Source organism: Hemitrygon akajei, chromosome 22, assembly GCF_048418815.1.
Source record: "Hemitrygon akajei chromosome 22, sHemAka1.3, whole genome shotgun sequence".
Classification (NCBI taxonomy): domain Eukaryota; kingdom Metazoa; phylum Chordata; class Chondrichthyes; order Myliobatiformes; family Dasyatidae; genus Hemitrygon; species Hemitrygon akajei.
This window is the reverse complement of record NC_133145.1, coordinates 66,891,450-66,919,257: the sequence shown is the minus strand read 5'-3', so window position 1 is coordinate 66,919,257 and position 27,808 is coordinate 66,891,450. Positions and strand designations below refer to the sequence as shown.

Sequence of the window (27,808 nt, the reverse complement as noted above, 5' to 3'; positions counted from 1 at the left end):
AGTAGATGGGGGGGTCAGTCCCTGAGGTCAGCAGGTGGTGGGGGAGAGTGTTGTGGTGGGAGGGGGCAGCTCCTGAGGTCAGTAGGTGGGGGCGATCAGTCCCTGAGGTCAGTAGGTGGTGTTGGGGGGGTCAGTCCCCGAGGTCAGTAGGTGGGGGGGTCAGTCCCTGAGGTCAGTAGGTGGTGGTGGGGGGGTCAGTCCCTGAGGTCAGTAGGTGGTGTTGGGGGGGTCAGTCCCCGAGGTCAGTAGGTGGGGGGGATCAGTCCCTGAGGTCAGTAGGTGGTGTTGGGGGGGTCAGTCCCTGAGGTCAGTAGGTGGGGGGGTCAGTCCCTGAGGTCAGTAGGTGGTGGTGGGGGGGTCAGTCCCTGAGGTCAGTAGGTGGTGTTGGGGGGGTCAGTCCCCGAGGTCAGTAGGTGGGGGGGATCAGTCCCTGAGGTCAGTAGGTGGTGTTGGGGGGGTCAGTCCCCGAGGTCAGTAGGTGGGGGGGATCAGTCCCTGAGGTCAGTAGGTGGTGTTGGGGTCAGTCCCTGAGGTCAGTAGGTGGTGTTGGGGGGGTCAGTCCCTGAGGTCAGTAGGTGGGGGCGATCAGTCCCTGAGGTCAGTAGGTGGTGTTGGGGGGGTCAGTCCCCGAGGTCAGTAGGTGGGGGGGATCAGTCCCTGAGGTCAGTAGGTGGTGTTGGGGTCAGTCCCTGAGGTCAGTAGGTGGTGGTGGGGGGGTCAGTCCCTGAGGTCAGTAGGTGGGGGGGATCAGTCCCTGAGGTCAGTAGGTGGTGGTGGGGGGGTCAGTCCCTGAGGTCAGTAGGTGGGGGGGTCAGTCCCTGAGGTCAGTAGGTGGTGTTGGGGGGGTCAGTCCCCGAGGTCAGTAGGTGGTGGTGGGGGGGTCAGTCCCTGAGGTCAGTAGATGGGGGGGTCAGTCCCTGAGGTCAGTAGGTGGTGTTGGGGTCAGTCCCTGAGGTCAGTAGGTGGTGTTGGGGTCAGTCCCTGAGGTCAGTAGATGGGGGGGTCAGTCCCTGAGGTCAGTAGGTGGTGTTGGGGTCAGTCCCTGAGGTCAGTAGATGGGGGGGGTCAGTCCCTGAGGTCAGTAGGTGGTGTTGGGGTCAGTCCCTGAGGTCAGTAGGTGGTGGTGGGGGGGTCAGTCCCTGAGGTCAGTAGGTGGGGGGGATCAGTCCCTGAGGTCAGTAGGTGGTGGTGGGGGGGTCAGTCCCTGAGGTCAGTAGGTGGGGGGGTCAGTCCCTGAGGTCAGTAGGTGGTGTTGGGGGGGTCAGTCCCCGAGGTCAGTAGGTGGTGGTGGGGGGGTCAGTCCCTGAGGTCAGTAGATGGGGGGGGTCAGTCCCTGAGGTCAGTAGGTGGGGGGGTCAGTCCCCGAGGTCAGTAGGTGGTGGTGGGGGGGTCAGTCCCTGAGGTCAGTAGGTGGGGGGGATCAGTCCCTGAGGTCAGCAGGTGGTGTTGGGGGGGTCAGTCCCTGAGGTCAGTAGGTGGGGGGGATCAGTCCCTGAGGTCAGCAGGTGGTGGTGGGGGGATCAGTCCCTGAGGTCAGTAGATGGGGGGGATCAGTCCCTGAGGTCAGTAGATGGGGGGATCAGTCCCTGAGGTCAGTAGATGGGGGGGATCAGTCCCTGAGGTCAGTAGATGGGGGGGTCAGTCCCTGAGGTCAGTAGGTGGTGTTGGGGGGGTCAGTCCCTGAGGTCAGTAGGTGGTGGTGGGGGGGTCAGTCCCTGAGGTCAGTAGGTGGGGGGGTCAGTCCCTGAGGTCAGTAGGTGGTGTTGGGGGGGTCAGTCCCCGAGGTCAGTAGGTGGTGTTGGGGGGGTCAGTCCCTGAGGTCAGTAGGTGGGGGGGTCAGTCCCTGAGGTCAGTAGGTGGTGTTGGGGGGGTCAGTCCCTGAGGTCAGTAGGTGGTGTTGGGGGGGGGTCAGTCCCTGAGGTCAGTAGATGGGGGGGTCAGTCCCTGAGGTCAGTAGGTGGTGGTGGGGGGGTCAGTCCCTGAGGTCAGTAGATGGGGGGGTCAGTCCCTGAGGTCAGTAGGTGGTGGTGGGGGGGTCAGTCCCTGAGGTCAGTAGATGGGGGGGTCAGTCCCTGAGGTCAGTAGGTGGTGGTGGGGGGGTCAGTCCCTGAGGTCAGTAGGTGGGGGGGTCAGTCCCTGAGGTCAGTAGGTGGTGGTGGGGGGGTCAGTCCCTGAGGTCAGTAGGTGGTGGTGGGGGGGTCAGTCCCTGAGGTCAGCAGGTGGTGGGGGAGAGTGTTGTGGTGGGAGGGGGCAGCTCCTGAGGTCAGTAGATGGGGGGGTCAGTCCCTGAGGTCAGTAGGTGGGGGGGATCAGTCCCTGAGGTCAGTAGGTGGTGGTGGGTGGGTCAGTCCCTGAGGTCAGTAGATGGGGGGGGTCAGTCCCTGAGGTCAGTAGGTGGGGGGGATCAGTCCCTGAGGTCAGCAGGTGGTGGTGGGGGGGTCAGTCCCTGAGGTCAGTAGGTGGTGGTGGGGGGGTCAGTCCCTGAGGTCAGTTGGTGGTGGGGGAGAGTGTTGTGGTGGGAGGGGGCAGCTCCTGAGGTCAGTAGGTGGGGGGGTCAGTCCCTGAGGTCAGTAGGTGGTGGTGGGGGGGTCAGTCCCTGAGGTCAGTAGGTGGTGGTGGGGGGGGGTCAGTCCCTGAGGTCAGTAGGTGGTGGTGGGGGGGGGTCAGTCCCTGAGGTCAGCAGGTGGTGGTGTTGGGGTCAGTCCCTGAGGTCAGTAGGTGGTGGGGGAGAGTGTTGTGGTGGGAGGGGGCAGCTCCTGAGGTCAGTAGGTGGTGGTGGGGGGGTCAGTCCCTGAGGTCAGTTGGTGGTGGGGGAGAGTGTTGTGGTGGGAGGGGGCAGCTCCTGAGGTCAGTAGGTGGGGGGGTCAGTCCCTGAGGTCAGTAGGTGGTGGTGGGGGGGGTCAGTCCCTGAGGTCAGTAGGTGGTGGTGGGGGGGTCAGTCCCTGAGGTCAGTAGGTGGGGGGGGTCAGTCCCTGAGGTCAGTAGGTGGTGGTGGGGGGGTCAGTCCCTGAGGTCAGTAGATGGGGGGGTCAGTCCCTGAGGTCAGTAGGTGGTGGTGGGGGTGTCAGTCCCTGAGGTCAGTAGATGGGGGGGTCAGTCCCTGAGGTCAGTAGGTGGTGGTGGGGGGGTCAGTCCCTGAGGTCAGTAGATGGGGGGGTCAGTCCCTGAGGTCAGTAGGTGGTGGTGGGGGGGTCAGTCCCTGAGGTCAGTAGGTGGTGGGGGAGAGTGTTGTGGTGGGAGGGGGCAGCTCCTGAGGTCAGTAGATGGGGGGTCAGTCCCTGAGGTCAGTAGGTGGTGTTGGGGTCAGTCCCTGAGGTCAGTAGGTGGTGGTGGGGGGGTCAGTCCCTGAGGTCAGTTGGTGGTGGGGGAGAGTGTTGTGGTGGGAGGGGGCAGCTCCTGAGGTCAGTAGGTGGGGGGGGTCAGTCCCTGAGGTCAGTAGGTGGTGGTGGGGGGGTCAGTCCCTGAGGTCAGTAGGTGGTGTTGGGGTCAGTCCCTGAGGTCAGTAGGTGGTGGTGGGGGGATCAGTCCCTGAGGTCAGTAGGTGGTGGTGGGGGGGTCAGTCCCTGAGGTCAGTAGGTGGTGGGGGAGAGTGTTGTGGTGGGAGGGGGCAGCTCCTGAGGTCAGTAGGTGGGGGGGTCAGTCCCTGAGGTCAGTAGGTGGTGTTGGGGTCAGTCCCTGAGGTCAGTAGGTGGTGGGGGAGAGTGTTGTGGTGGGAGGGGGCAGCTCCTGAGGTCAGTAGATGGGGGGGTCAGTCCCTGAGGTCAGTAGGTGGTGTTGGGGTCAGTCCCTGAGGTCAGCAGGTGGTGGGGGAGAGTGTTGTGGTGGGAGGGGGCAGCTCCTGAGGTCAGTAGGTGGGGGGGTCAGTCCCTGAGGTCAGTAGGTGGTGTTGGGGTCAGTCCCTGAGGTCAGTAGGTGGTGGGGGAGAGTGTTGTGGTGGGAGGGGGCAGCTCCTGAGGTCAGTAGATGGGGGGGTCAGTCCCTGAGGTCAGTAGGTGGTGGTGGGGGGGTCAGTCCCTGAGGTCAGTAGGTGGGGGGGATCAGTCCCTGAGGTCAGTAGGTGGTGGTGGGGGGGTCAGTCCCTGAGGTCAGCAGGTGGTGGGGGAGAGTGTTGTGGTGGGAGGGGGCAGCTCCTGAGGTCAGTAGATGGGGGGGTCAGTCCCTGAGGTCAGTAGGTGGGGGGGGTCAGTCCCTGAGGTCAGCAGGTGGTGGGGGAGAGTGTTGTGGTGGGAGGGGGCAGCTCCTGAGGTCAGTAGATGGGGGGGTCAGTCCCTGAGGTCAGTAGGTGGTGGTGGGGGGGTCAGTCCCTGAGGTCAGTAGGTGGGGGGGATCAGTCCCTGAGGTCAGTAGGTGGTGGTGGGGGGGTCAGTCCCTGAGGTCAGTAGGTGGTGGGGGAGAGTGTTGTGGTGGGAGGGGGCAGCTCCTGAGGTCAGTAGGTGGGGGGGGGTCAGTCCCTGAGGTCAGTAGGTGGTGGTGGGGGGATCAGTCCCTGAGGTCAGTAGGTGGTGGTGGGGGGGTCAGTCCCTGAGGTCAGTAGGTGGTGGGGGAGAGTGTTGTGGTGGGAGGGGGCAGCTCCTGAGGTCAGTAGGTGGGGGGGTCAGTCCCTGAGGTCAGTAGGTGGTGTTGGGGTCAGTCCCTGAGGTCAGCAGGTGGTGGGGGAGAGTGTGGTGGTGGGGGGGTCAGTCCCTGAGGTCAGTAGGTGGTGTTGGGGTCAGTCCCTGAGGTCAGTAGGTGGTGGGGGAGAGTGTTGTGGTGGGAGGGGGCAGCTCCTGAGGTCAGTAGATGGGGGGGTCAGTCCCTGAGGTCAGTAGGTGGTGGTGGGGGGGTCAGTCCCTGAGGTCAGTAGGTGGGGGGGTCAGTCCCTGAGGTCAGTAGGTGGTGGTGGGGGGGGTCAGTCCCTGAGGTCAGTAGGTGGGGGGGATCAGTCCCTGAGGTCAGTAGGTGGGGGGGTCAGTCCCTGAGGTCAGCAGGTGGTGGGGGAGAGTGTTGTGGTGGGAGGGGGCAGCTCCTGAGGTCAGTAGATGGGGGGGTCAGTCCCTGAGGTCAGTAGGTGGTGTTGGGGTCAGTCCCTGAGGTCAGTAGGTGGTGGGGGAGAGTGTTGTGGTGGGAGGGGGCAGCTCCTGAGGTCAGTAGATGGGGGGGTCAGTCCCTGAGGTCAGTAGGTGGTGTTGGGGTCAGTCCCTGAGGTCAGTAGATGGGGGGGTCAGTCCCTGAGGTCAGTAGGTGGTGGTGGGGGGGTCAGTCCCTGAGGTCAGTAGGTGGTGTTGGGGTCAGTCCCTGAGGTCAGTAGGTGGTGGTGGGGGGGTCAGTCCCTGAGGTCAGTAGGTGGGGGGGTCAGTCCCTGAGGTCAGTAGGTGGTGGTGGGGGGGGTCAGTCCCTGAGGTCAGTAGGTGGTGGTGGGGGGGTCAGTCCCTGAGGTCAGTAGGTGGGGGGGTCAGTCCCTGAGGTCAGTAGGTGGTGTTGGGGGGGTCAGTCCCCGAGGTCAGTAGGTGGTGGTGGGGGGGTCAGTCCCCGAGGTCAGTAGGTGGTGGTGGGGGGGTCAGTCCCTGAGGTCAGCAGGTGGTGGTGGGGGGGTCAGTCCCTGAGGTCAGTAGGTGGTGGTGGGGGGGTCAGTCCCTGAGGTCAGTAGATGGGGGGATCAGTCCCTGAGGTCAGTAGGTGGTGGTGGGGGGGGTCAGTCCCTGAGGTCAGTAGATGGGGGGGTCAGTCCCTGAGGTCAGCAGGTGGTGGGGGAGAGTGTTGTGGTGGGAGGGGGCAGCTCCTGAGGTCAGTAGATGGGGGGGTCAGTCCCTGAGGTCAGCAGGTGGTGGGGGAGAGTGTTGTGGTGGGAGGGGGCAGCTCCTGAGGTCAGTAGGTGGGGGCGATCAGTCCCTGAGGTCAGTAGGTGGTGTTGGGGGGGTCAGTCCCCGAGGTCAGTAGGTGGGGGGGTCAGTCCCTGAGGTCAGTAGGTGGTGGTGGGGGGGTCAGTCCCTGAGGTCAGTAGGTGGTGTTGGGGGGGTCAGTCCCCGAGGTCAGTAGGTGGGGGGGATCAGTCCCTGAGGTCAGTAGGTGGTGTTGGGGGGGTCAGTCCCTGAGGTCAGTAGGTGGGGGGGTCAGTCCCTGAGGTCAGTAGGTGGTGGTGGGGGGGTCAGTCCCTGAGGTCAGTAGGTGGTGTTGGGGGGGTCAGTCCCCGAGGTCAGTAGGTGGGGGGGGTCAGTCCCTGAGGTCAGTAGGTGGTGGTGGGGGGGTCAGTCCCTGAGGTCAGTAGGTGGTGGTGGGGGGGTCAGTCCCTGAGGTCAGTAGGTGGTGTTGGGGGGGTCAGTCCCCGAGGTCAGTAGGTGGGGGGGGTCAGTCCCTGAGGTCAGTAGGTGGTGGTGGGGGGGTCAGTCCCTGAGGTCAGTAGGTGGTGGTGGGGGGGTCAGTCCCTGAGGTCAGTAGGTGGTGTTGGGGGGGTCAGTCCCCGAGGTCAGTAGGTGGGGGGGATCAGTCCCTGAGGTCAGTAGGTGGTGTTGGGGTCAGTCCCTGAGGTCAGTAGGTGGTGTTGGGGGGGTCAGTCCCTGAGGTCAGTAGGTGGGGGCGATCAGTCCCTGAGGTCAGTAGGTGGTGTTGGGGGGGTCAGTCCCCGAGGTCAGTAGGTGGGGGGGATCAGTCCCTGAGGTCAGTAGGTGGTGTTGGGGTCAGTCCCTGAGGTCAGTAGGTGGTGGTGGGGGGGTCAGTCCCTGAGGTCAGTAGGTGGGGGGGATCAGTCCCTGAGGTCAGTAGGTGGTGGTGGGGGGGTCAGTCCCTGAGGTCAGTAGGTGGGGGGGTCAGTCCCTGAGGTCAGTAGGTGGTGTTGGGGGGGTCAGTCCCCGAGGTCAGTAGGTGGTGGTGGGGGGGTCAGTCCCTGAGGTCAGTAGATGGGGGGGGTCAGTCCCTGAGGTCAGTAGGTGGGGGGGTCAGTCCCCGAGGTCAGTAGGTGGTGGTGGGGGGGTCAGTCCCTGAGGTCAGTAGGTGGGGGGGATCAGTCCCTGAGGTCAGCAGGTGGTGTTGGGGGGGTCAGTCCCTGAGGTCAGTAGGTGGGGGGGATCAGTCCCTGAGGTCAGCAGGTGGTGGTGGGGGGGATCAGTCCCTGAGGTCAGTAGATGGGGGGATCAGTCCCTGAGGTCAGTAGATGGGGGGGATCAGTCCCTGAGGTCAGTAGATGGGGGGATCAGTCCCTGAGGTCAGTAGATGGGGGGGATCAGTCCCTGAGGTCAGTAGATGGGGGGGTCAGTCCCTGAGGTCAGTAGGTGGTGTTGGGGGGGTCAGTCCCTGAGGTCAGTAGGTGGTGGTGGGGGGGTCAGTCCCTGAGGTCAGTAGGTGGGGGGGTCAGTCCCTGAGGTCAGTAGGTGGTGTTGGGGGGGTCAGTCCCCGAGGTCAGTAGGTGGTGGTGGGGGGGTCAGTCCCTGAGGTCAGTAGATGGGGGGGTCAGTCCCTGAGGTCAGTAGGTGGTGGTGGGGGGGTCAGTCCCTGAGGTCAGTAGATGGGGGGGGTCAGTCCCTGAGGTCAGTAGGTGGGGGGGTCAGTCCCTGAGGTCAGTAGGTGGTGGTGGGGGGGTCAGTCCCCTGAGGTCAGTAGGTGGGGGGGTCAGTCCCTGAGGTCAGTAGGTGGTGGTGGGGGGGTCAGTCCCTGAGGTCAGCAGGTGGTGGGGGAGAGTGTTGTGGTGGGAGGGGGCAGCTCCTGAGGTCAGTAGATGGGGGGATCAGTCCCTGAGGTCAGTAGGTGGTGGTGGGTGGGTCAGTCCCTGAGGTCAGTAGATGGGGGGGGTCAGTCCCTGAGGTCAGTAGGTGGGGGGGATCAGTCCCTGAGGTCAGCAGGTGGTGGTGGGGGGGTCAGTCCCTGAGGTCAGTAGGTGGTGGTGGGGGGGTCAGTCCCTGAGGTCAGTTGGTGGTGGGGGAGAGTGTTGTGGTGGGAGGGGGCAGCTCCTGAGGTCAGTAGGTGGGGGGGTCAGTCCCTGAGGTCAGTAGGTGGTGGTGGGGGGGTCAGTCCCTGAGGTCAGTAGGTGGTGGTGGGGGGGGGTCAGTCCCTGAGGTCAGTAGGTGGTGGTGGGGGGGGGTCAGTCCCTGAGGTCAGCAGGTGGTGGTGTTGGGGTCAGTCCCTGAGGTCAGTAGGTGGTGGGGGAGAGTGTTGTGGTGGGAGGGGGCAGCTCCTGAGGTCAGTAGGTGGTGGTGGGGGGGGTCAGTCCCTGAGGTCAGTTGGTGGTGGGGGAGAGTGTTGTGGTGGGAGGGGGCAGCTCCTGAGGTCAGTAGGTGGGGGGGTCAGTCCCTGAGGTCAGTAGGTGGTGGTGGGGGGGGTCAGTCCCTGAGGTCAGTAGGTGGTGGTGGGGGGGTCAGTCCCTGAGGTCAGTAGATGGGGGGGTCAGTCCCTGAGGTCAGTAGGTGGTGGTGGGGGTGTCAGTCCCTGAGGTCAGTAGATGGGGGGGGTCAGTCCCTGAGGTCAGTAGGTGGTGGTGGGGGGGTCAGTCCCTGAGGTCAGTAGATGGGGGGGTCAGTCCCTGAGGTCAGTAGGTGGTGTTGGGGTCAGTCCCTGAGGTCAGTAGGTGGTGGTGGGGGGGTCAGTCCCTGAGGTCAGTTGGTGGTGGGGGAGAGTGTTGTGGTGGGAGGGGGCAGCTCCTGAGGTCAGTAGATGGGGGGGTCAGTCCCTGAGGTCAGTAGGTGGTGTTGGGGTCAGTCCCTGAGGTCAGTAGGTGGTGGTGGGGGGGTCAGTCCCTGAGGTCAGCAGGTGGTGGGGGAGAGTGTTGTGGTGGGAGGGGGCAGCTCCTGAGGTCAGTAGATGGGGGGGTCAGTCCCTGAGGTCAGTAGGTGGTGTTGGGGGGGGTCAGTCCCTGAGGTCAGTAGGTGGTGGTGGGGGGGTCAGTCCCTGAGGTCAGTAGGTGGTGGGGGAGAGTGTTGTGGTGGGAGGGGGCAGCTCCTGAGGTCAGTAGGTGGTGGGGGGGGTCAGTCCCTGAGGTCAGTAGGTGGTGGTGGGGGGGTCAGTCCCTGAGGTCAGTAGGTGGTGGGGGAGAGTGTTGTGGTGGGAGGGGGCAGCTCCTGAGGTCAGTAGATGGGGGGGTCAGTCCCTGAGGTCAGTAGGTGGTGTTGGGGTCAGTCCCTGAGGTCAGTAGGTGGTGGTGGGGCGGTCAGTCCCTGAGGTCAGTAGGTGGTGGGGGAGAGTGTTGTGGTGGGAGGGGGCAGCTCCTGAGGTCAGTAGATGGGGGGGTCAGTCCCTGAGGTCAGTAGGTGGTGTTGGGGTCAGTCCCTGAGGTCAGTTGGTGGTGGGGGAGAGTGTTGTGGTGGGAGGGGGCAGCTCCTGAGGTCAGCAGTAACAGCCTCTGCTTGTCTGATTGCCAGTTGACTGTCCAGAGAGCAGAGCCTCACACCTAAGTGGGCTGATCGAGGAGGCACAAGAGCGAGTGAGTGAACTGACATCACAGGTGCTGAGAGAGGCAGACGGCGCTGGCGTAGAACAACAGAAGCAGCTCACAGCCTGGGAGTGGAGATACCGGCTGTACAAACGGATGAAGACAGGGTTTGAGCTTGCACGTAAGGCACTATACAATAAGCAGAAAGGAATTTGATAACAAATACTCCTGTTTCTGCAGGAGGTGCTTGGGAGCCTTATAGAAGTGAGGTGCTGTCCTTTGGAAGGACCCACCAGGGTAGGCAAAGGTGGGGACTGGGGTTTACAGTAGAGTACAGGGATCTGTGGACACACACATAATTCATTGAAAGTGGCCTCACAGATAGATAGGGCCTTAAAGAGAGCTTTTGGCACATTGGCCTTCATTAATCAATGTATTGAGTACAGGAATTGGGATGGTGTGTTAAAGCTGTGTAAGACATTGTCAAGGCTAAATTTGGAGTATTGTTTGCAATTTTGGTCACCTACTTACAGGAAATATATCAATAATTTTGAAAGAATGTGGGAAAAATCGCAAGGATGTTGCTGTGACCTGAGGACTTGTCAGGGTCTGGTCCGGTCCGGAATCCGCGTTCTGGGTCTCGATACTTCAGTGTCTGCGCCCTGCGTTTGTGTCCATCTGGCCCCCGTTCCTGACAGGACCTGAGTTATTGGGATAAGGAGGCTTTTCCCACTGAAGTTGGGTGAGACTACAACAATAGGTCATAGGTTTAGGGTGAAAGGTGAAATATTTATGGATAGTCTGAAGGAAAACTTCTTCACTCAGGGTGGTGCAAGTGTGGAATGAGCTGCCAGCAGAAGTGGTACATGCAGGTTCGATTGCCACATTTAAGAGCAGTTTGGATAGGTACGTGGATAGGAGGAATATGAAGGGCTATGGTCCAATGCAGGTTGATGGTCCTATGTAGAAGATAAGATTGACATAGACTGGATGGGCCAAAGGGCCTGTGTATGTGCTGTAGTGCTCTGATATGTGCACAGTCAGTTCTCTGGGGATGAGTCCCAGGCTGGAATCTAAAGGAGGTTTGACCTGTGCTGTGTATGAGACAGATGGGTTTCAGTTTCTCTCTCTCTCTGGTTATTACAGGGGTCCCAGATGCTCCCACCAACGTGCGATTGTCTGTAACAAGCAGTACTTCATTGATGGTCACCTATCAGGAGCCACTGAGTGCTAACTCTGCTGTCATCACCAGATACAAAGGTATTTGCCTCTTCCTCCCTAACCTGGCCTCTCTCTGGGATTGTAAAGCAAAAAAAAAAGCACCTGCAGGATTTCAGGTGGAGGGGGAAGGTGTGGAGTGACCATGGTGGGGTGGGGTGGGCGGTTATTAGTGCATGTGGGTAGGTAGTTGTGGGTTTGTGAGGCCTAATGGAATCTGTGTCAACCATATGTGCTCTGGCCTCACCATTGCATATCGTCTTCAATATACGTATTTTGTTATTATCCATCAAATTAATCTGATCTCTCCTCACCAAGATTTCTTAACCTCTCCCTTTCCATGTGTAACTTCATCCTTAATATCCTTGTAAAATGCTTTGAGATTTTGTTTAATCCTGTCTGCCAGAGATAGTTCATGGATGTACTCAGTGACCCTAATTTCTTTTTTATGAAGTCCCTTCATTTTCTATCCTGTTTTCCGGGCTTCCCTTGCTTTTGGTCTTCTATATCTGCCATTTGTTTCCTTATTTAGAATCTGGCTTTTGATATAATAGAACATAGAGCAGTACAGCACAGTACAGGCCCTTCAGCCCGCAATGTTGTCCCAAACTATTTAAACCTACTTCATGATCAATCAAGCCCTTACCTCCCGTACAGCCCACAACCCTGTATTGTTCCTATCTCCATGTGCCTAGCTAAAAGTCTCTTAAATGTCCCTAAAATAGCTATCTTTACCATCACTCCTGCTTGCACATTCCACACACCTACCACTTTCTGTGTAAAAAAAAACAACTACCTCTGACATCTTGACATCTCCCCATACTTTCCTCCACTCACCTTAAACAGATGTCATCTGGCAGTGGCCATTGCTGCCCTGGGAAAAAGTCTCTGGCTGTCCACTCAATCCATGCTTCTCATAATCTTATATACCACTTTCAGATCACCTCTCATCTTCCACTCCAAAGGGAAAACCCCAAGCCTGTGGAACCTTTTCTCATAAGACATGCTTTCTAATCTAGGCAGCATCCCAGTAACTCTCCTCTGCTTCTACTTCCTTCTATAATGAGACAACAATACTCCCAAGTATGGTCTAACCAGGGTTTTATAGAGCTCAAACTTCAAAGTAAATTTGCTATGAAAGTTCATATATGTTACCATTTTCATTTTCTTGTGGGTATAATCAATAAATCCATAATAGAACAATAAACATAATAGAATCAATAAAAGATGGTGCCAACTGGGCATTCAACCAGTATGCAAAATACAACAAACTATGCAAATACAAAAAGAAAGAATAATAATAAATAAATAAGCAATAAGTATAGAAAACATGAGATGAAGAGTCCTTGAAAGTGAGCCATAGGTTGTGAGAACATTTAGTGATGGGGCAAGTGAAGTTATCCCCTTTGGTTCAAGAGCCTGATGGTTGAGAGTAATAACTGTTCCTGGACCTGGTGATGTGAGTCCTGAGGCTCCTGTATCTTCTTCCTGAAGACAGCAGTGAGAAGAGAGTATGTCCTGGGTGGTGAGGGTCCCTGATGATGGATGCTGCTTTCCTGCCTACTGCGCTTTATGTAGATGAGCTCGATGGTGGGGAGTGCTATACCCATGATAGACTCAGCTGTATCCATTACTTTTTGTAGGATTTTCCTTTCAAGGGCATTGGTGTTTCCATACCAGACTGTGAAGCAACCAGTCAATATAATCTCCACCATACATCTATAGAAGTTTGTCAAAGTTTTAGATGTCATGCAGAATCTTTGCACATTCCTAAGGAAGTAGAGATGCTGCCATTCTTTCTTTGTAATTGCACATGTGCTGGGCCTAGGACAGATCCTCTGAAATGATAACACCAAGGAATTTAAAGTTGCTGACCCTCTCCACCTCTGATCTTCTGATGAGGACTGGCTTGTGGACCTCTGGTTTCCTCCTCCTGAAGTCAATAATCATCTCCTTGGGCTTGCTGACATTGAGTAAGATATTGTTGTGCCACTACTAAGCCAGATAATCAGTCTCCCTCCTGTATGCTGATTTGGTCTACGATGGTGGTGTCATGATCAAACTTGAATAATGATATTGGAGCTGTGCTTAGCCAACAGTCATAAGTAAAAAGTGAGTAAAGCAGGGGCTCAGCACACAGCCTTGTGGTGCACCTAGGCTGAGGGTGGTTGTGAAGGAGATGTTGCCAATCTGAACTAACTAGAGTCTGCAAGAAAGGAAATCGAGGATCCAATTGCACAATGAGGTATAGAGGCCAAAGTCTTGGAGCTTATTGTTTAGTTTTGAGGGGATGCTAGTATTACATGCTAATCTGAGGTTAAAAAAGTGCTGTCTTTGCTGTCTAGATGTTCCAGGGTTGAGTGAACAGTCAATGAGGTGGCATCTGCTGTGTGCCTGTTGTGGTAGGCAAATTGGAGAGGATCCAAGTTGCTTCTCAGACAGGAGTTGATACGTTTCATCATCAAACTCTCAAAATACTTCATCACTGTGGATGTAAGTGCTATTGGATAAAAGTCATTGTGACAGGTTACCACGTCCTTCTTAGGCACTGGTATAATTGAAGCCTACTTGAAGCAGGTGGGTACCTCAGACTGCCTAATTTGAGGTTAAAGATCTCAGTGAACACTCCAGCCAACTGACCAGCACAAGATTTTAGTACTTAGCCAGGTACCCTCTGGGCCGAATGCTTTTCATGTGTTCACTTTCCTGAAGGCTGCTCGTATGTCAGCCTCAGAGACTGATGTCATAGGATCATTGGGGGCTGTGGGAATTTGTGATGGTTCCTCCATGTTTTGACAGTCAAAGCAAGTATAGAAGGCATTGAGCTCATCTGGAATTGAAGCCCTGCTGGTTTAACTTTACAAGAGGTGTTAGTATTCAAGCCCTGCCACAAATGTCAAGCATCCTTTGTTGATTGAAGTTTCGCCCAGAATTGCCACTTTGCCAAAGAAATGGCTTTCCAGAGATCATACCTGGAACCTAGTAACTTTCTTGGTCACCAGACTTGAATGCCACTGATCTGACACTCAGCAGATTGTGGATCTCATGGTTCATCCAAGACTTCTTGTTGGAGAAAACTCTGAATGATTTTGTGGGGACACATTCATCTACAACTGTTTTTATAAAGAACTGCAACACTGCCTCTTGAATTCTATCCTCTGACTAATGATGACCAACACACTTTACACCTTCTTAATCATCCTATCAACTAGAAATGCAATTTTGAGGGATCTATGTACATGAACCTCAGGATCCCACTGCTCCTCCACACTGCTAAGAATTCTGCCATTAATCTTGCACACTGTCTTCAAATTCAACCTTTACTAGATTGAACTCCATCTGCCACTTCTCAGCCCACCTCAGCATCCTTTCTATATCATTTGACATCCAGTGTTTCTTGGACTGTCCTTATCTTACACTTGCAGAAATTCTCCCTGTTCATGGACTGCCACTTGTTGGTGTAGGTTTACCTGCCTGAAGCTGCCCTAAATCTACAATTATCAGGTCCCAGAACATAGGTCAAACAGGCCTTAACCCAACTCAGGGTTTTAATTTGTAGATGACCTTACCCTTCCTGAACTTCCTCAAAGTTCCACCCAATCTCCTCAGTTACCTGGCTGGTACTGTCCAGTGACCTTTACCTCTATCCTCCCAGTAACTATCTCGGTACTCGCAGAGCTGTGGTGAAAATACGTTCCCACTGACAGTTTGACTACTTGCCCAGCTATATTCCCCAAGATTAGGTTCAGTCTGCTGTCCTCTAGTTGTACAATCAGAATCAGATATGATATCACTGACATATGTTGTGAAATCTGTTGTTTTGTGGCAGCAGTACAATACGATGTATAAAAATTACTATCTTGCAGTAGTGCAAAAAAGAAATAATGGGGTAGTGTCCATGGACCACTCAGAAATCTGATGGTGGTGGGGAAGAAGATGTTCCTAAATTGTTGAGTGTGTGTCTTCAGTCTCCCATGTACTTTGAAATTTCCACTCTGATGGGCCCTTCACTCCAAGGAGATCTAGAAGGTGAAGACACCTGTTCCTATCAATCTATTCCCTTAACACCACTCTGTGATTTTTCCACATATTTCCCCAGCATCGAGGACACCTTCAAAAGGCAATGCCTCAAAAAGGTAGCATCCATTATTAAGAACCACCAGCATCCAGGACTCATTGCTACCATCAAGTAGGAGGTACAGAAGCCTGATTACACACAGTCAGCATTTCAGGAACATCATCTTCCCCTCTATCAGCAGATTTCTGAATAGGCAATGAACCCATAAACACTTCCTCACTATTTTTATATATACAGTGGATTTTGGTTCATTAGGACCCATCATGACCAGTACATTTTGGCCCAATTAAGCAGTTGTTTCAATTAGCTGAAGTTTCATGGAAATAGTTAAAAAGGTATTAAAAAAAAGACAAAATACCATTTAACTGAGTAACAGTTTATGTATTTAAATGAAATGTAGAACAAATTTGAGCACTACCAATACCTCAATGGTACTATAAAAATGTGTATAGTTATCGATGGAGGAATTCGTCCAGGGTATGCTGTCATGTTCTTTTGATTTACTGAAAATGAACAAAATTAGCACAGACACCTAGTGCAGAAAATGGACTCCCTTCATGCAATACTTTAAAAAATTGTATCCTCCAAATCCCCCAAACAATAACGAGGTGACCTACAAGGAAGAAGTTATCTCTCTGACACAGTGATGTCAAAAAAACAACCTCTCCTTCAATATTGCAAAAACAAAGGAGTTGATTGTGGACTACAGGAAGAATGGAGATGGGCTAACCCCTATTGACATCAATGAATCTGGGGTTGAGAGGATAAACAGCTTCAAGTTCCTCAGCATTCACATCACCGAGGACCTCACGTGGTCTGTACACACCAGCTGTGTGATGAAAAAGGCACAACAGCTCCTCTTTCACCTCAGACGGTTGAGGAAGTTTGGCAAGGGCCCCCAAATCCTTTCTACAGGAGCACAACTGAGAGCATCCTGACTGGCTACATCACTGCCTGGAATGGGAACTGTACCTCCCTTAATCGCAGGACTCTGTAGTTGTGCCCAGCACGTCTGTAGTTGTGAACTTCCCATGATTCAGGACATCTACAAGGATAGGTGTGTTAAAAGGGCCTGTAGGATCATTGGGGACCCAAGCCAACCCAACCACAATCAATTCCAGCTGCTACCATCCGGGAAGTGGTACAGCAGCATAAAAGCCAGGACCAACAGGCTCTGGGACAGCTTCTTCCACCAGGCCATCAGACTGATGAACTCACACTGACTTGAGTGTACTCTACATTACATTGACTGTTCTATTTATTATAAATTATTATAGACAATAGACAATAGGTGCAGAAGTAGACCATTCAGCCCTTCGAGCCTGCACCGCCATTTTGAGATCATGGCTGATCAGTTCCTATCAATACCCGGTTCCTGCCTTGTCCCCATATCCCTTGATTCCCCTATCCATAAGATACCTATCTAGCTCCTTCTTGAAAGCATCCAGAGAATTGGCCTCCACTACCTTCCGAGGCAGTGCATTCCAGACCCCCACAACTCTCTGGGAGAAGAAGTTTTTCCTTAACTCTGTCCTAAATGACCTACCCCTTATTCTCAAACCATGCCCTCTGGTACTGGACTCTCCCAGCATCTGGAACATATTTCCTGCCTCTATCTTGTCCAATCCCTTAATAATCTTATATGTTTCAATCAGATCCCCTCTCAATCTCCTTAATTCCAGCGTGTACAAGCCCAGTCTCTCTAACCTCTCTGCGTAAGACAGTCCAGACATCCCAGGAATTAACCTTGTGAATCTACGCTGCACTTCCTCTACAGCCAGGACGTCCTTCCTTAACCCTGGAGACCAAAACTGTACACAATACTCCAGGTGTGGTCTCACCAGGGTTCTGTACAAATGCAAGAGGATTTCCTTGCTCTTGTACTCAATTCCCTTTGTAATAAAGGCCAACATTCCATTAGCCTTCTTCACTGCCTGCTGCACTTGCTCATTCACCTTCAGTGACTGATGAACAAGGACTCCGAGATCTCTTTGTATTACTCCCTTACCCAACTCTATACCGTTCAGATAATAATCTGCCTTCCTGTTCTTACTCCCAAAGTGGATAACCTCCCACTTATTCACATTAAACGCCATCTGCCAAGTATCTGCCCACTCACCCAGCCTATCCAAGTCACCCTGAATTCTCCTAACATCCTCATCACATGTCACACTGCCACCCAGCTTAGTATCATCAGCAAATTTGCTGATGTTATTTTCTATGCCTTCATCCAAATCGTTAATGTAAATGGTAAACAGCTGTGGTCCCAATACCGAGCCCTGTGGCACCCCACTAGTCACCACCTGCCATTCCGAGAAACACCCATTCACTGCTACCCTTTGCTTTCTATCTGCTAACCAGTTTTCTATCCATGTCAATGCCTTCCCCCCGATGCCCTGAGCTTTGATTTTACCCACCAATCTTCTATGTGGGACCTTATCAAATGCCTTCTGAAAATCGAGGTACACTACATCCACTGGATCTCCCCCGTCTAACTTCCTGGTTACATCCTCGAAAAACTCCAACAGATTAGTCAAGCATGATTTACCCTTGGTAAATCCATACTGGCTCGGCCCAATCCTATCACTGCTATCTAGATATGCCACTATTTCATCCTTAATAATGGACTCTAGCATCTTTCCCACCACCGATGTCAGGCTGACAGGTCGATAGTTCTCTGTTTTCTCCCTCCCTCCTTTCTTAAAAAGTGGGTTAACATTAGCCATTCTCCAATCCTCAGGAACTGATCCTGAATCTAAGGAACATTGGAAAATGATTACCAATGCATCCGCAATTTCCAGGGCCACCACCTTTAGTACCCTAGGGTGCAGACCATCTGGACCTGGGGATTTGTCAGCCTTCAGTCCCATCAGTCTTCTCATCACCGTTTCCTTCCGAATGTCAATCTGTTTCATTTCCTCTGTAACCCTATGTCCTTGGCCCATCCATACATCTGGGAGATTGCTTGTGTCTTCCTTAGTGAAAACAGATCAAAAGTACTCATTAAATTCTGCCATTTCTCTGTTTCCCATAACAATTTCACCCAATTCATTCTTCAAGGGCCCAACATTGTTCTTAACTATCTTCTTTCTCTTCACATACCTAAAAAAGCTTTTGCTATCTTCCTTTATATTTCTGGCTAGCTTGCGTTCGTACCTCATTTTTTCTCCCTGTATTGTCTTTTTAGTTGAAAGTTCTGTTGTTCCTTAAAAACTTCCCAATCATCTGTCCTCCCACTCACCTTAGCTCTGTCATATTTCCTTTTTTTTAATGCTATGCAGTCTCTGACTTCCTTTGTCAACCACTGAGGCCCCTTTCCCCCCTTTGAATCCTTCCTTCTCTGGGGGATGAACTGATTTTGCACCTTGTGCATTATTCCCAAGAATACCTGCCATTGCTGTTCCACTGTCTTTTCTGCTAGGCTATCCGTCCAGTCAACTTTGGCCAGCTCCTCCCTCATGGATTACACATTTAGATGGAGACACAACGTAAAGACTTTTACTCCTCATGTATGTGAAGGATTTAAGAAATAAAGTCAATTCAATTCAATTCAATTTTCATTTTCATTGAAACATTCAAGATGATTGTCGATCTTTTAAATTCTTTGTAATTCTTGACTTGCTGAAGTAGTGAAATTGTTTCATTTTCACTCCTGGCCGTTTTTGGCACCTCCAAACCTGAATATTTGAAACCGCAGTGAGCAAAACAGTTCTAAATGGTCTTACTGCTTATTTCTCACCAACTATCAGTGATAAAAATCACTGCTTTTTGAACAGAAACACATGCAACTCACACTACTTAAAAAGTGTTCGCTCTGAGTGTGATATAGTGTCTAAAGGCCACACAAGTGCACATGACTGACACTAGTTAGGAACTGTTTGGCAACAGTCTTCTATCCTAATTAAGTGGCATAGTGTACCAAATAAACAAAGGGAATCCTGGTGATTTTTTTGATTAGTTTTTGTTCTTTGAGAGTTGTCCCAAATGAGCAGCTGCCCCGATTAACTGATGGCCCAATTAACCAGAATCCACTTATTGTAATTCTTGTAATATTGTAATTGTATTTCTTATTGTAATTTATCATTTTTTAAAATGATGTATTGCAATGTACTGCTGCTGTAAAAACATCAAATTTCATGACATACAGTATGCCAGTAAAATAAAACCTGATTCTAATTGTGATATCTGCTCGTCTGTACTCCACCAACCAGCAAAGTGATTGACCATTTTACAAGACCATAAGAAACAGAAGCAGAATTAGGCCATTAAGCCTATTAAGTCTGCTCTGCCATTCCATCATGGCTGATCCCAGATCCCACTCAACCCCATACACCTGCCTTCTCACCATACCTTTTAATACCCTGACCAGTCAGGAAATGATCTTCTGCCTTAAATATGCCCATGGACTTGGCCTCCACCACAGTCTCTGGCAGAACATTCCACGGATTTACTACTCTCTGGCCAAAAAAAATCCTGCTTAGCTCTATTCTAAAAGGTAGTCTCCCTCAATTTTGAGATTGTGCCTCTAGTCCTGGATACCCCCACCATAGGAAACATCCTCTCCACATCCACCCCATCTAGTCCTTTCAACGGGATGTTTCAATGACATCCCCATGCATTCTTCTAAATTCCAGTGCATACAGGCCCAAAAGCTCCTCATATGTTAACCCCTTCATTCCCAAAATCATCCTCGTGAACCTCCCCTGGACTCTCTCCAGTGACAACACATCCTTTCTGAGTTATGGGGCCCAAAACTGTTGACAATACTCCAAGTGCGGCCTGAGTAGTGTCTTGTAAAGGCTCAGCATTATCTCCTTGTTTTTATATTCTATTCCCTTAGAAATAAATGCCAACATTGCACTTCCTTTCTTTATCACAGAGTCAATTTGTAAATTAACCTTCTGGGGGTCTTGCACAAGCACTCCTAAGTCCCTCTGCAACTCTGATGTTTAAAGTTTCTCCCCATTTAGATAATAGTCCACACAATTGTCCCTTTTACCAAAATGCATTATTGTATTCCATCTGCCACTTTTTTGTCCATCCTCAGCACTACCTACCCCTCCTCCTATCTTCATATCATCCGAAAATGTTGCCACAAAGCTATCAATTTCATTATCGAAATAATTGACAATCAATGTGAAAAGTAGCAGTCCCAATACTGACCCCTGAGGAACACCACTAATCATTGGCAGCAAACCAGAAACGACTCCGTTTATTTCCACTCACTGCCTCTTGCCTGTCAGCCATTCCTCTATCCATGCCAGTGTCTTTCCTATAATGCCATAGGATTTATCTTGTTAAGCAGCCTCGTGTGGCACCTTATCAAACGCCTTCTGAAAATCTCTGCTTGTTACTTCCTTGAAGAACTCCAACAGATTTGTCAGGCAAGATTTCCCTTTACAGAAACAATGCTGACTTTGACTTATTTTATCATTAGTCTCCAAGTACCCTGAAGCCTCATCCTTAATAATAGACTCTAACACTTTCCCAACCATTGAGTTTAGGCTAACTGACCTATAGTTTCCTCTCTTTTGCTTTCCTCCCTTCTTAAAGAGTGGAGTGACATTTGCTATCTTACAGTCCTCCAGGACCACACCAGAATCAAGTGATTCTTGAAAGATCATGATCAATGCATCCATTACCTCTTCAGCAACCTCTCTCAGGACTCTGGGATATAGTCCCTCTGGTCCAGGTGACTTATCTACCTTAAGATGTATGTGCTTGCATAGTACTTTTTCCTTTGTAATAACAATGACACTCCCTGACACTCACGGACCTCTAGCAAACTGCTAGTGTCTTTCACAGTGAAGACTGATGCAAAGTACCCATTGAATTCATCTGCTATTTCCTTGTCCCCCATTACTACCTCACCAACATCATTTTCCAATGGTCCAATATCAACTCTCACCTTTTTATATAACTGAAAAAACTTTTGGTAGCCTGCTTTATATTTTTGGCTAGTCTGCCCTCATATTTCATCTTTTCCCTTCTTAGAACTTCTTTAGTTGGCTTTTGTTGGATTTTAACAGCTTCCCAATCATCCAACTTCCCATTCACTTTTGCTACCTTATATGCTCTTTCCTTGGCTTTTATGCAGTCCATAACTTCGTTTGTCAGCCATGTTTGCCTACCCCTGCCATTTGAGTACTTTTGTCAGCCATGGTTGCCTACCCCTGCTATCCTGCGCTTTGTAAACTATTCCCAGCCATCTCTGCATTGCTGTCATCCCCGCCAGTATCCTCCACTAATCCACCTGGGCAAGCTCCTCTCTCATGCTTCTGTAATTTCCTTTATTCCATTACGATACAGATACATGTGAGTTATGCTTCTCCCTCTTAAATTGCAGTATGAATTCAATCCTATTATGATCACTGCCTCCTAAGGGTTCCTTATGTTAAGCTCCCTAGTAAGATCAGGGTTATTACACAATACGCAATCTAAGATAAACTTTCCCCAAGTAGGCTCAAGCACAAGCTGCTCTAAAAAGCCATCTCTTAGGCATTCAACAAATTCCCTCTTTTGGGATCTGGCACCAATCTGATTTTCCCAATCCCCTTGCATATTGAAGTCTCCCATTACAATTGTGTCATTACTCTTACTAAATGCCTTTTCCAGCTCCCTTTGGAATCTCAACCCCACATCTTGGCTACTATTAGGAGGCCTATATATAATTCCCATAATGTGTTTTTTTTAATTCACATGCAATTTCTTAACTCCACCCACAAAGATTCAACACTCCTTGACCATATGTCACCTCTTTTTAAAGATGTAATTCCATCTCTTACCAACAGAACACTATCTCCTACGCCTTCCTGCCTTTCCTTTTGATACAAAGCATATCCTTTGATGTTGAGCTCCCAACTATGGCCTCCTTTTAGTCACAACTCAGTGATGCCTACAATGTCATACTGACCAACCTCTAATTGTGCCACGAGTTCGTCCACCTTATTCCGAATGCTATGTGAATTTAGTACAGCAACTTCAGTCCTGCATTCTTTGCCCTTTTAAATTTTGCCTCTATGGTATAATTTCACTCTTTGCTGTCTGCATTTGTACCCAATCATTGGTTTATCTTTCCTTACATTCATGTTACACCCATCATCTACTGTAAACCTGCTGGCTCATCCTCAGCTCTATCATCCTGGTTCCCATCCCCCGCCACAATAGTTTAAAACCCTCCCAAAAGCTCTAGTTATATCTGCACAATATTCCACTCAACGATTCCTATGGAAAAACTTGATGATTTTCAAACTCTCTGTTGGACCTGCACAAGAACGCTGGTGAGCTCTGTTCTCTATTCCTTTAGTTCCCAAGCTCTGCCTACATGGCCTCATTCGAACTGCTCCTTCTTACCCCATCTGTGATATATTTAGTTTTTTTTCCCCTTCCTCTGTTTTTACTCTCTCTCTCTGCCCATCACTCTGCCTGTTCTCCATCTCCCTCTGGTGTTCCCCTCCCTCTTTCTTTCTCCCTAGGCCTCTGGTCCCATGATCCTTCCCCTTCTCCAGCTCTATATGCCTTTTGCCAATCACCTTTCCAGCTCTCAGCTTCACCCCACCCCCTCCGGTCTACTCCTATCATTTTGCATTTCCCCCCTCCCCCTCCTACTTTCAAATCTCTTATTACCTTTCCTTTCAGTTAGTCCTGACGAAGGGTCTCGGCCCGAAACGTCGACAGCGCTTCTTCCTATAGATGCTGTCTGGCCTGCTGCATTCCACCAGCATTTTGTGGGTGTTGTTCGAACTGTCTTCTTGATTTCTTCGCTTATTTCCACAGTAACCAACTCTTTAATCTTCATTGCACTGCCTCCTCGTTTTATATCTGCCCTTGCCATGACTTGAAGAATGTTCCCTTGCCAGTTCTTTTCTTCCTTCAGTTACACAGGAGATTAAGGAAGGGTGGATAAGAATGTGGGGGGGGGGGGGGGTGGTGTTGGGGAAGGAGTACAAGCTGGCAGGTTGTAGGTGGAAGAGGTGAGGAGGATGGGGAAGGGGGGATGAAATGACAAGCTGGAGGTGAGGAGGTGAAAGAGGTAAAGGGCTGCATTTCTGCATTCCTTTATTTCTACCTCTGATAGCAGCATTCCCCATGTACTGAAAGCTGTCCACCTTCAGGGAAACTCATCTACACCCTCAGGTCTTTACACCCTTTGGTTGCCATGGTGAACTTGACTTAACTTCCCTACATCACCGACCCATCCAGTGTGGTCACTACACCCCACCCCCACTTCGTTGACTGTGGTCAAACTTGAAGTCAGAGCAGAGAGGATGGACACACTGATGCACCTGAACAGGCTGCAACTTGGAACTGTACAATGTCTAGAGCGTGTGCCTTCTTTCTGTGTGCTAGTGGAGTGGAGCAGCAAGATGGATTTCTCAGCCCAGTCTGGAGAGATGATAGTGGAAGTTCCTGACTCCATGAGATGTATAATCCCACACCTCAGGACGGTAAATAGCATGCCATTCTTCAAATTGGCACAACCAAGCAATAAGGGAGAGTGTGGGAGGGGATTCAGTGATGAGGGAGAGTTGGTGAGGGAGAAGAGTGTCTATGGGATTTGGGAGGAGATTTAGTGATGGGGAGAGTGTCCATGGGCTGTGGAAGGGGATTCAGTGGGCGGGGAGAGTCAGTGATGAGGGAGAGTGTCCATGGGCTGTGGAAGGGGATTCAGAGGGTGGGGGGGGGGGGAGAGTCAGTGATGAGGAAGAGTGTCCATGGGCTGTAGAAGGGGATTCAGTGGGCGGGGAGAGTCAGTGATGGGGAGAGTGTCCATGGGCTGTAGAAGGGGATTCAGTGGGCGGGGAGAGTCAGTGATGAGGGAGAGTGTCCATGGGCTGTGGGAGGGGATTCAGTGGGCGGGGAGAGTCAGTGATGGGGAGAGTGTCCATGGGCTGTAGAAGGGGATTCAGTGGGGGGGGAGAGTCAGTGATGAGGGAGAGTGTCCATGGGCTGTAGAAGGGGATTCAGTGGGCGGGGAGAGTCAGTGATGAGGGAGAGTGTCCATGGGCTGTGGGAGGGGATTTAGTGGGGGGGGAGAGTCAGTGATGAGGGAGAGTGTCCATGGGCTGTAGAAGGGGATTCAATGGGCGGGGAGAGTCAGTGATGGGGAGAGTGTCCATGGGCTGTAGAAGGGGATTCAGTGGGGGGGGAGAGTCAGTGATGAGGGAGAGTGTCCATGGGCTGTAGAAGGGGATTCAGTGGGCGGGGAGAGTCAGTGATGAGGGAGAGTGTCCATGGGCTGTGGGAGGAGATTTAGTGGGGGGGGAGAGTCAGTGATGAGGGAGAGTGTCCATGGGCTGTAGAAGGGGATTCAGTGGGGGGGGAGAGTCAGTGATGAGGGAGAGTGTCCATGGGCTGTAGAAGGGGATTCAGTGGGCGGGGAGAGTCAGTGATGGGGGAGAGTGTCCATGGGCTGTAGAAGGGGATTCAGTGGGCGGGGAGAGTCAGTGATGGGGGAGAGTGTCTGTGGGCTGTGGAAGGGGATTCAGTGGGCGGGGAGAGTCAGAGATGAGGGAGAGTGTCTGTGGGCTGTAGAAGGGGATTCAGTGGGCGGGGAGAGTCAGTGATGGGGAGAGTGTCCATGGGCTGTGGGAGGGGATTCAGTGGGTGGGGAGAGTCAGTGATGGGGAGAGTGTCCATGGGCTGTGGGAGGGGATTCAGTGGGCGGGGAGAGTCAGTGATGAGGGAGAGTGTCCGTGGGCTGTAGAAGGGGATTCAGTGGGCGGGGAGAGTCAGTGATGGGGAGAGTGTCCATGGGCTGTAGAAGGGGATTCAATGGGCGGGGAGAGTCAGTGATGAGGGAGAGTGTCCATGGGCTGTAGAAGGGGATTCAGTGGGCGGGGAGAGTCAGTGATGGGGAGAGTGTCCATGGGCTGTAGAAGGGGATTCAGTGGGTGGGGAGAGTCAGTGATGGGGAGAGTGTCCATGGGCTGTAGAAGGGGATTCAGTGGGCGGGGAGAGTCAGTGATGGGGAGAGTGTCCATGGGCTGTGGGAGGGGATTCAGTGGGCGGGGAGAGTCAGTGATGGGGGAGAGTGTCCATGGGCTGTGGGAGGGGATTCAGTGGGCGGGAAGAGTCAGTGATGAGGGAGAGTGTCCATGGGCTGGTGGGAGGGGATTCAGTGGGCGGGGAGAGTCAGTGATGAGGGAGAGTGTCCATGGGCTGTAGAAGGGGATTCAGTGGGCGGGGAGAGTCAGTGATGAGGGAGAGTGTCCATGGGCTGTGGGAGGGGATTCAATGGGCGGGGAGAGTCAGTGATGAGGGAGAGTGTCCATGGGCTGTGGGAGGGGATTCAGTGGGCGGGGAGAGTCAGTGATGAGGGAGAGTGTCCATGGGCTATGGGAGGGGATTTAGTGGGCGGGGAGAGTCAGTGATGGGGGAGAGTGTCTGTGGGCTGTGGAAGGGGATTCAGTGGGCGGGGAGAGTCAGTGATGGGGGAGAGTGTCTGTGGGCTGTGGGAGGGGATTCAATGGGCGGGGAGAGTCAGTGATGAGGGAGAGTGTCCATGGGCTGTGGAAGGGGATTCAGAGGGTGGGGGTGGGGAGAGTCAGTGATGAGGGAGAGTGTCCATGGGCTGTGGGAGGGGATTCAGTGGGCGGGGAGAGTCAGTGATGGGGAGAGTGTCCATGGGCTGTGGGAGGGGATTCAATGGGCGGGGAGAGTCAGTGATGAGGGAGAGTGTCCATGGGCTGTAGAAGGGGATTCAGTGGGCGGGGAGAGTCAGTGATGAGGGAGAGTGCCAATGGGCTGTGGGAGGGGATTCAATGGGCGGGGAGCATCAGTGATGAGGGAGAGCGTCTGTGGGCTGTGGAAGGGGATTCAGTGGGTGGGGAGAGTCAGTGATGAGGGAGAGTGTCCATGGGCTGTAGAAGGGGATTCAGTGGGCGGGGAGAGTCAGTGATGAGGGAGAGTGTCCATGGGCTGTGGGAGGGTATTCAGTGGGCGGGGAGAGTCAGTGATGGGGAGAGTGTCTGTGGGCTGTAGAAGGGGATTCAATGGGCGGGGAGAGTCAGTGATGGGGAGAGTGTCCATGGGCTGTGGGAGGGGATTCAATGGGCGGGGAGCATCAGTGATGAGGATGAGCGTCTGTGGGCTGTGGAAGGGGATTCAGTGGGTGGGGAGAGTCAGTGATGAGGGAGAGTGTCCATGGGCTGTGGGAGGGGATTCAGTGGGCGGGGAGAGTCAGTGATGAGGGAGAGTGTCCATGGGCTGTGGGAGGGGATTTAGTGGGCGGGGAGAGTCAGTGATGGGGGAGAGTGTCTGTGGGCTGTGGAAGGGGATTCAGTGGGCGGGGAGAGTCAGTGATGGGGGAGAGTGTCTGTGGGCTGTGGGAGGGGATTCAATGGGCGGGGAGAGTCAGTGATGAGGGAGAGTGTCCATGGGCTGTAGAAGGGGATTCAGAGGGTGGGGGTGGGGAGAGTCAGTGATGAGGGAGAGTGTCCATGGGCTGTGGAAGGGGATTCAGAGGGTGGGGAGAGTCAGTGATGAGGGAGAGTGTCCATGGGCTGTGGGAGGGGATTCAGTGGGCGGGGAGAGTCAGTGATGAGGGAGAGTGTCCATGGGCTGTAGAAGGGGATTCAATGGGCGGGGAGAGTCAGTGATGAGGGAGAGTGTCCATGGGCTGTGGGAGGGGATTCAGTGGGCGGGGAGAGTCAGTGATGAGGGAGAGTGTCCATGGGCTGTAGAAGGGGATTCAGTGGGCGGGGAGAGTCAGTGATGAGGGAGAGTGTCCATGGGTTGTGGGAGGGTATTCAGTGGGCGGGGAGAGTCAGTGATGGGGAGAGTGTCTGTGGGCTGTAGAAGGGGATTCAATGGGCGGGGAGAGTCAGTGATGGGGAGAGTGTCCATGGGCTGTAGAAGGGGATTCAATGGGCGGGGAGAGTCAGTGATGAGGGAGAGTGTCCATGGGCTGTAGAAGGGGATTCAATGGGCGGGGAGAGTCAGTGATGAGGGAGAGTGTCCATGGGCTGTAGAAGGGGATTCTGTGGGCGGGGAGAGTCAGTGATGAGGGAGAGTGTCCATGGGCTGTGGGAGGGTATTCAGTGGGCGGGGAGAGTCAGTGATGGGGAGAGTGTCTGTGGGCTGTAGAAGGGGATTCAATGGGCGGGGAGAGTCAGTGATGGGGAGAGTGTCCATGGGCTGTGGGAGGGGATTCAATGGGCGGGGAGCATCAGTGATGAGGGAGAGCGTCTGTGGGCTGTGGAAGGGGATTCAGTGGGTGGGGAGAGTCAGTGATGAGGGAGAGTGTCCATGGGCTGTGGGAGGGGATTCAGTGGGCGGGGAGAGTCCGTGATGAGGGAGAGTGTCCATGGGCTGTAGAAGGGGATTCAGTGGGCGGGGAGAGTCAGTGATGAGGGAGAGTGTCCATGGGCTGTAGAAGGGGATTCAGTGGGCGGGGAGAGTCAGTGATGAGGGAGAGTGTCCATGGGCTGTGGGAGGGGATTCAATGGGCGGGGAGAGTCAGTGATGGGGAGAGTGTCCATGGGCTGTAGAAGGGGATTCAGTGGGCGGGGAGAGTCAGTGATGAGGGAGAGTGTCCATGGGCTGTGGGAGGGGATTCAGTGGGCGGGGAGAGTCAGTGATGAGGGAGAGTGTCCATGGGCTGTGGGAGGGGATTCAGTGGGCGGGGAGAGTCAGTGATGGGGAGAGTGTCCATGGGCTGTAGGAGGGGATTCAGTGGGTGGGGAGAGTCAGTGATGAGGGAGAGTGTCCATGGGCTGTAGAAGGGGATTCAGTGGGCGGGGAGAGTCAGTGATGAGGGAGAGTGTCCATGGGCTGTAGAAGGGGATTCAATGGGCGGGGAGAGTCAGTGATGAGGAAGAGTGTCCATGGGCTGTAGAAGGGGATTCAGTGGGCGGGGAGAGTCAGTGATGAGGGAGAGTGTCCATGGGCAGTAGAAGGGGATTCAGTGGGCGGGGAGAGTCAGTGATGAGGAAGAGTGTCCATGGGCTGTAGAAGGGGATTCAGTGGGCGGGGAGAGTCAGTGATGAGGGAGAGTGTCCATGGGCAGTAGAAGGGGATTTAGTGGGCGGGGAGAGTCAGTGATGAGGGAGAGTGTCTGTGAGCTGTAGAAGGGGATTTAGTGGGTGGGAATTGGTGATGGGGAGAGTGTCCATGGGCTGTGGGAGGGGATTTAGTGGGTGGGGAGAATTGGTGATGGGGAGAGTGTCCATGGGCTG

The 27,808-nt window shown here is 53.1% G+C and overlaps 1 protein-coding gene across 1 annotated transcript in view; it reads left to right on the top strand.

The window, feature by feature from the left end:
* The window catches only part of LOC140714851 (ankyrin repeat and fibronectin type-III domain-containing protein 1-like), a 92,919-nt gene that overhangs the window by 19,899 nt on the left and 45,212 nt on the right, over positions 1-27,808 (top strand). The window contains exons 4-6 of the mRNA XM_073026525.1: positions 9,324-9,515; positions 10,481-10,594; positions 22,980-23,077. Of these exons, the coding sequence (XP_072882626.1) occupies positions 9,324-9,515; positions 10,481-10,594; positions 22,980-23,077 (404 nt within the window). The remainder of the gene's footprint in view (positions 1-9,323; positions 9,516-10,480; positions 10,595-22,979; positions 23,078-27,808) is intronic.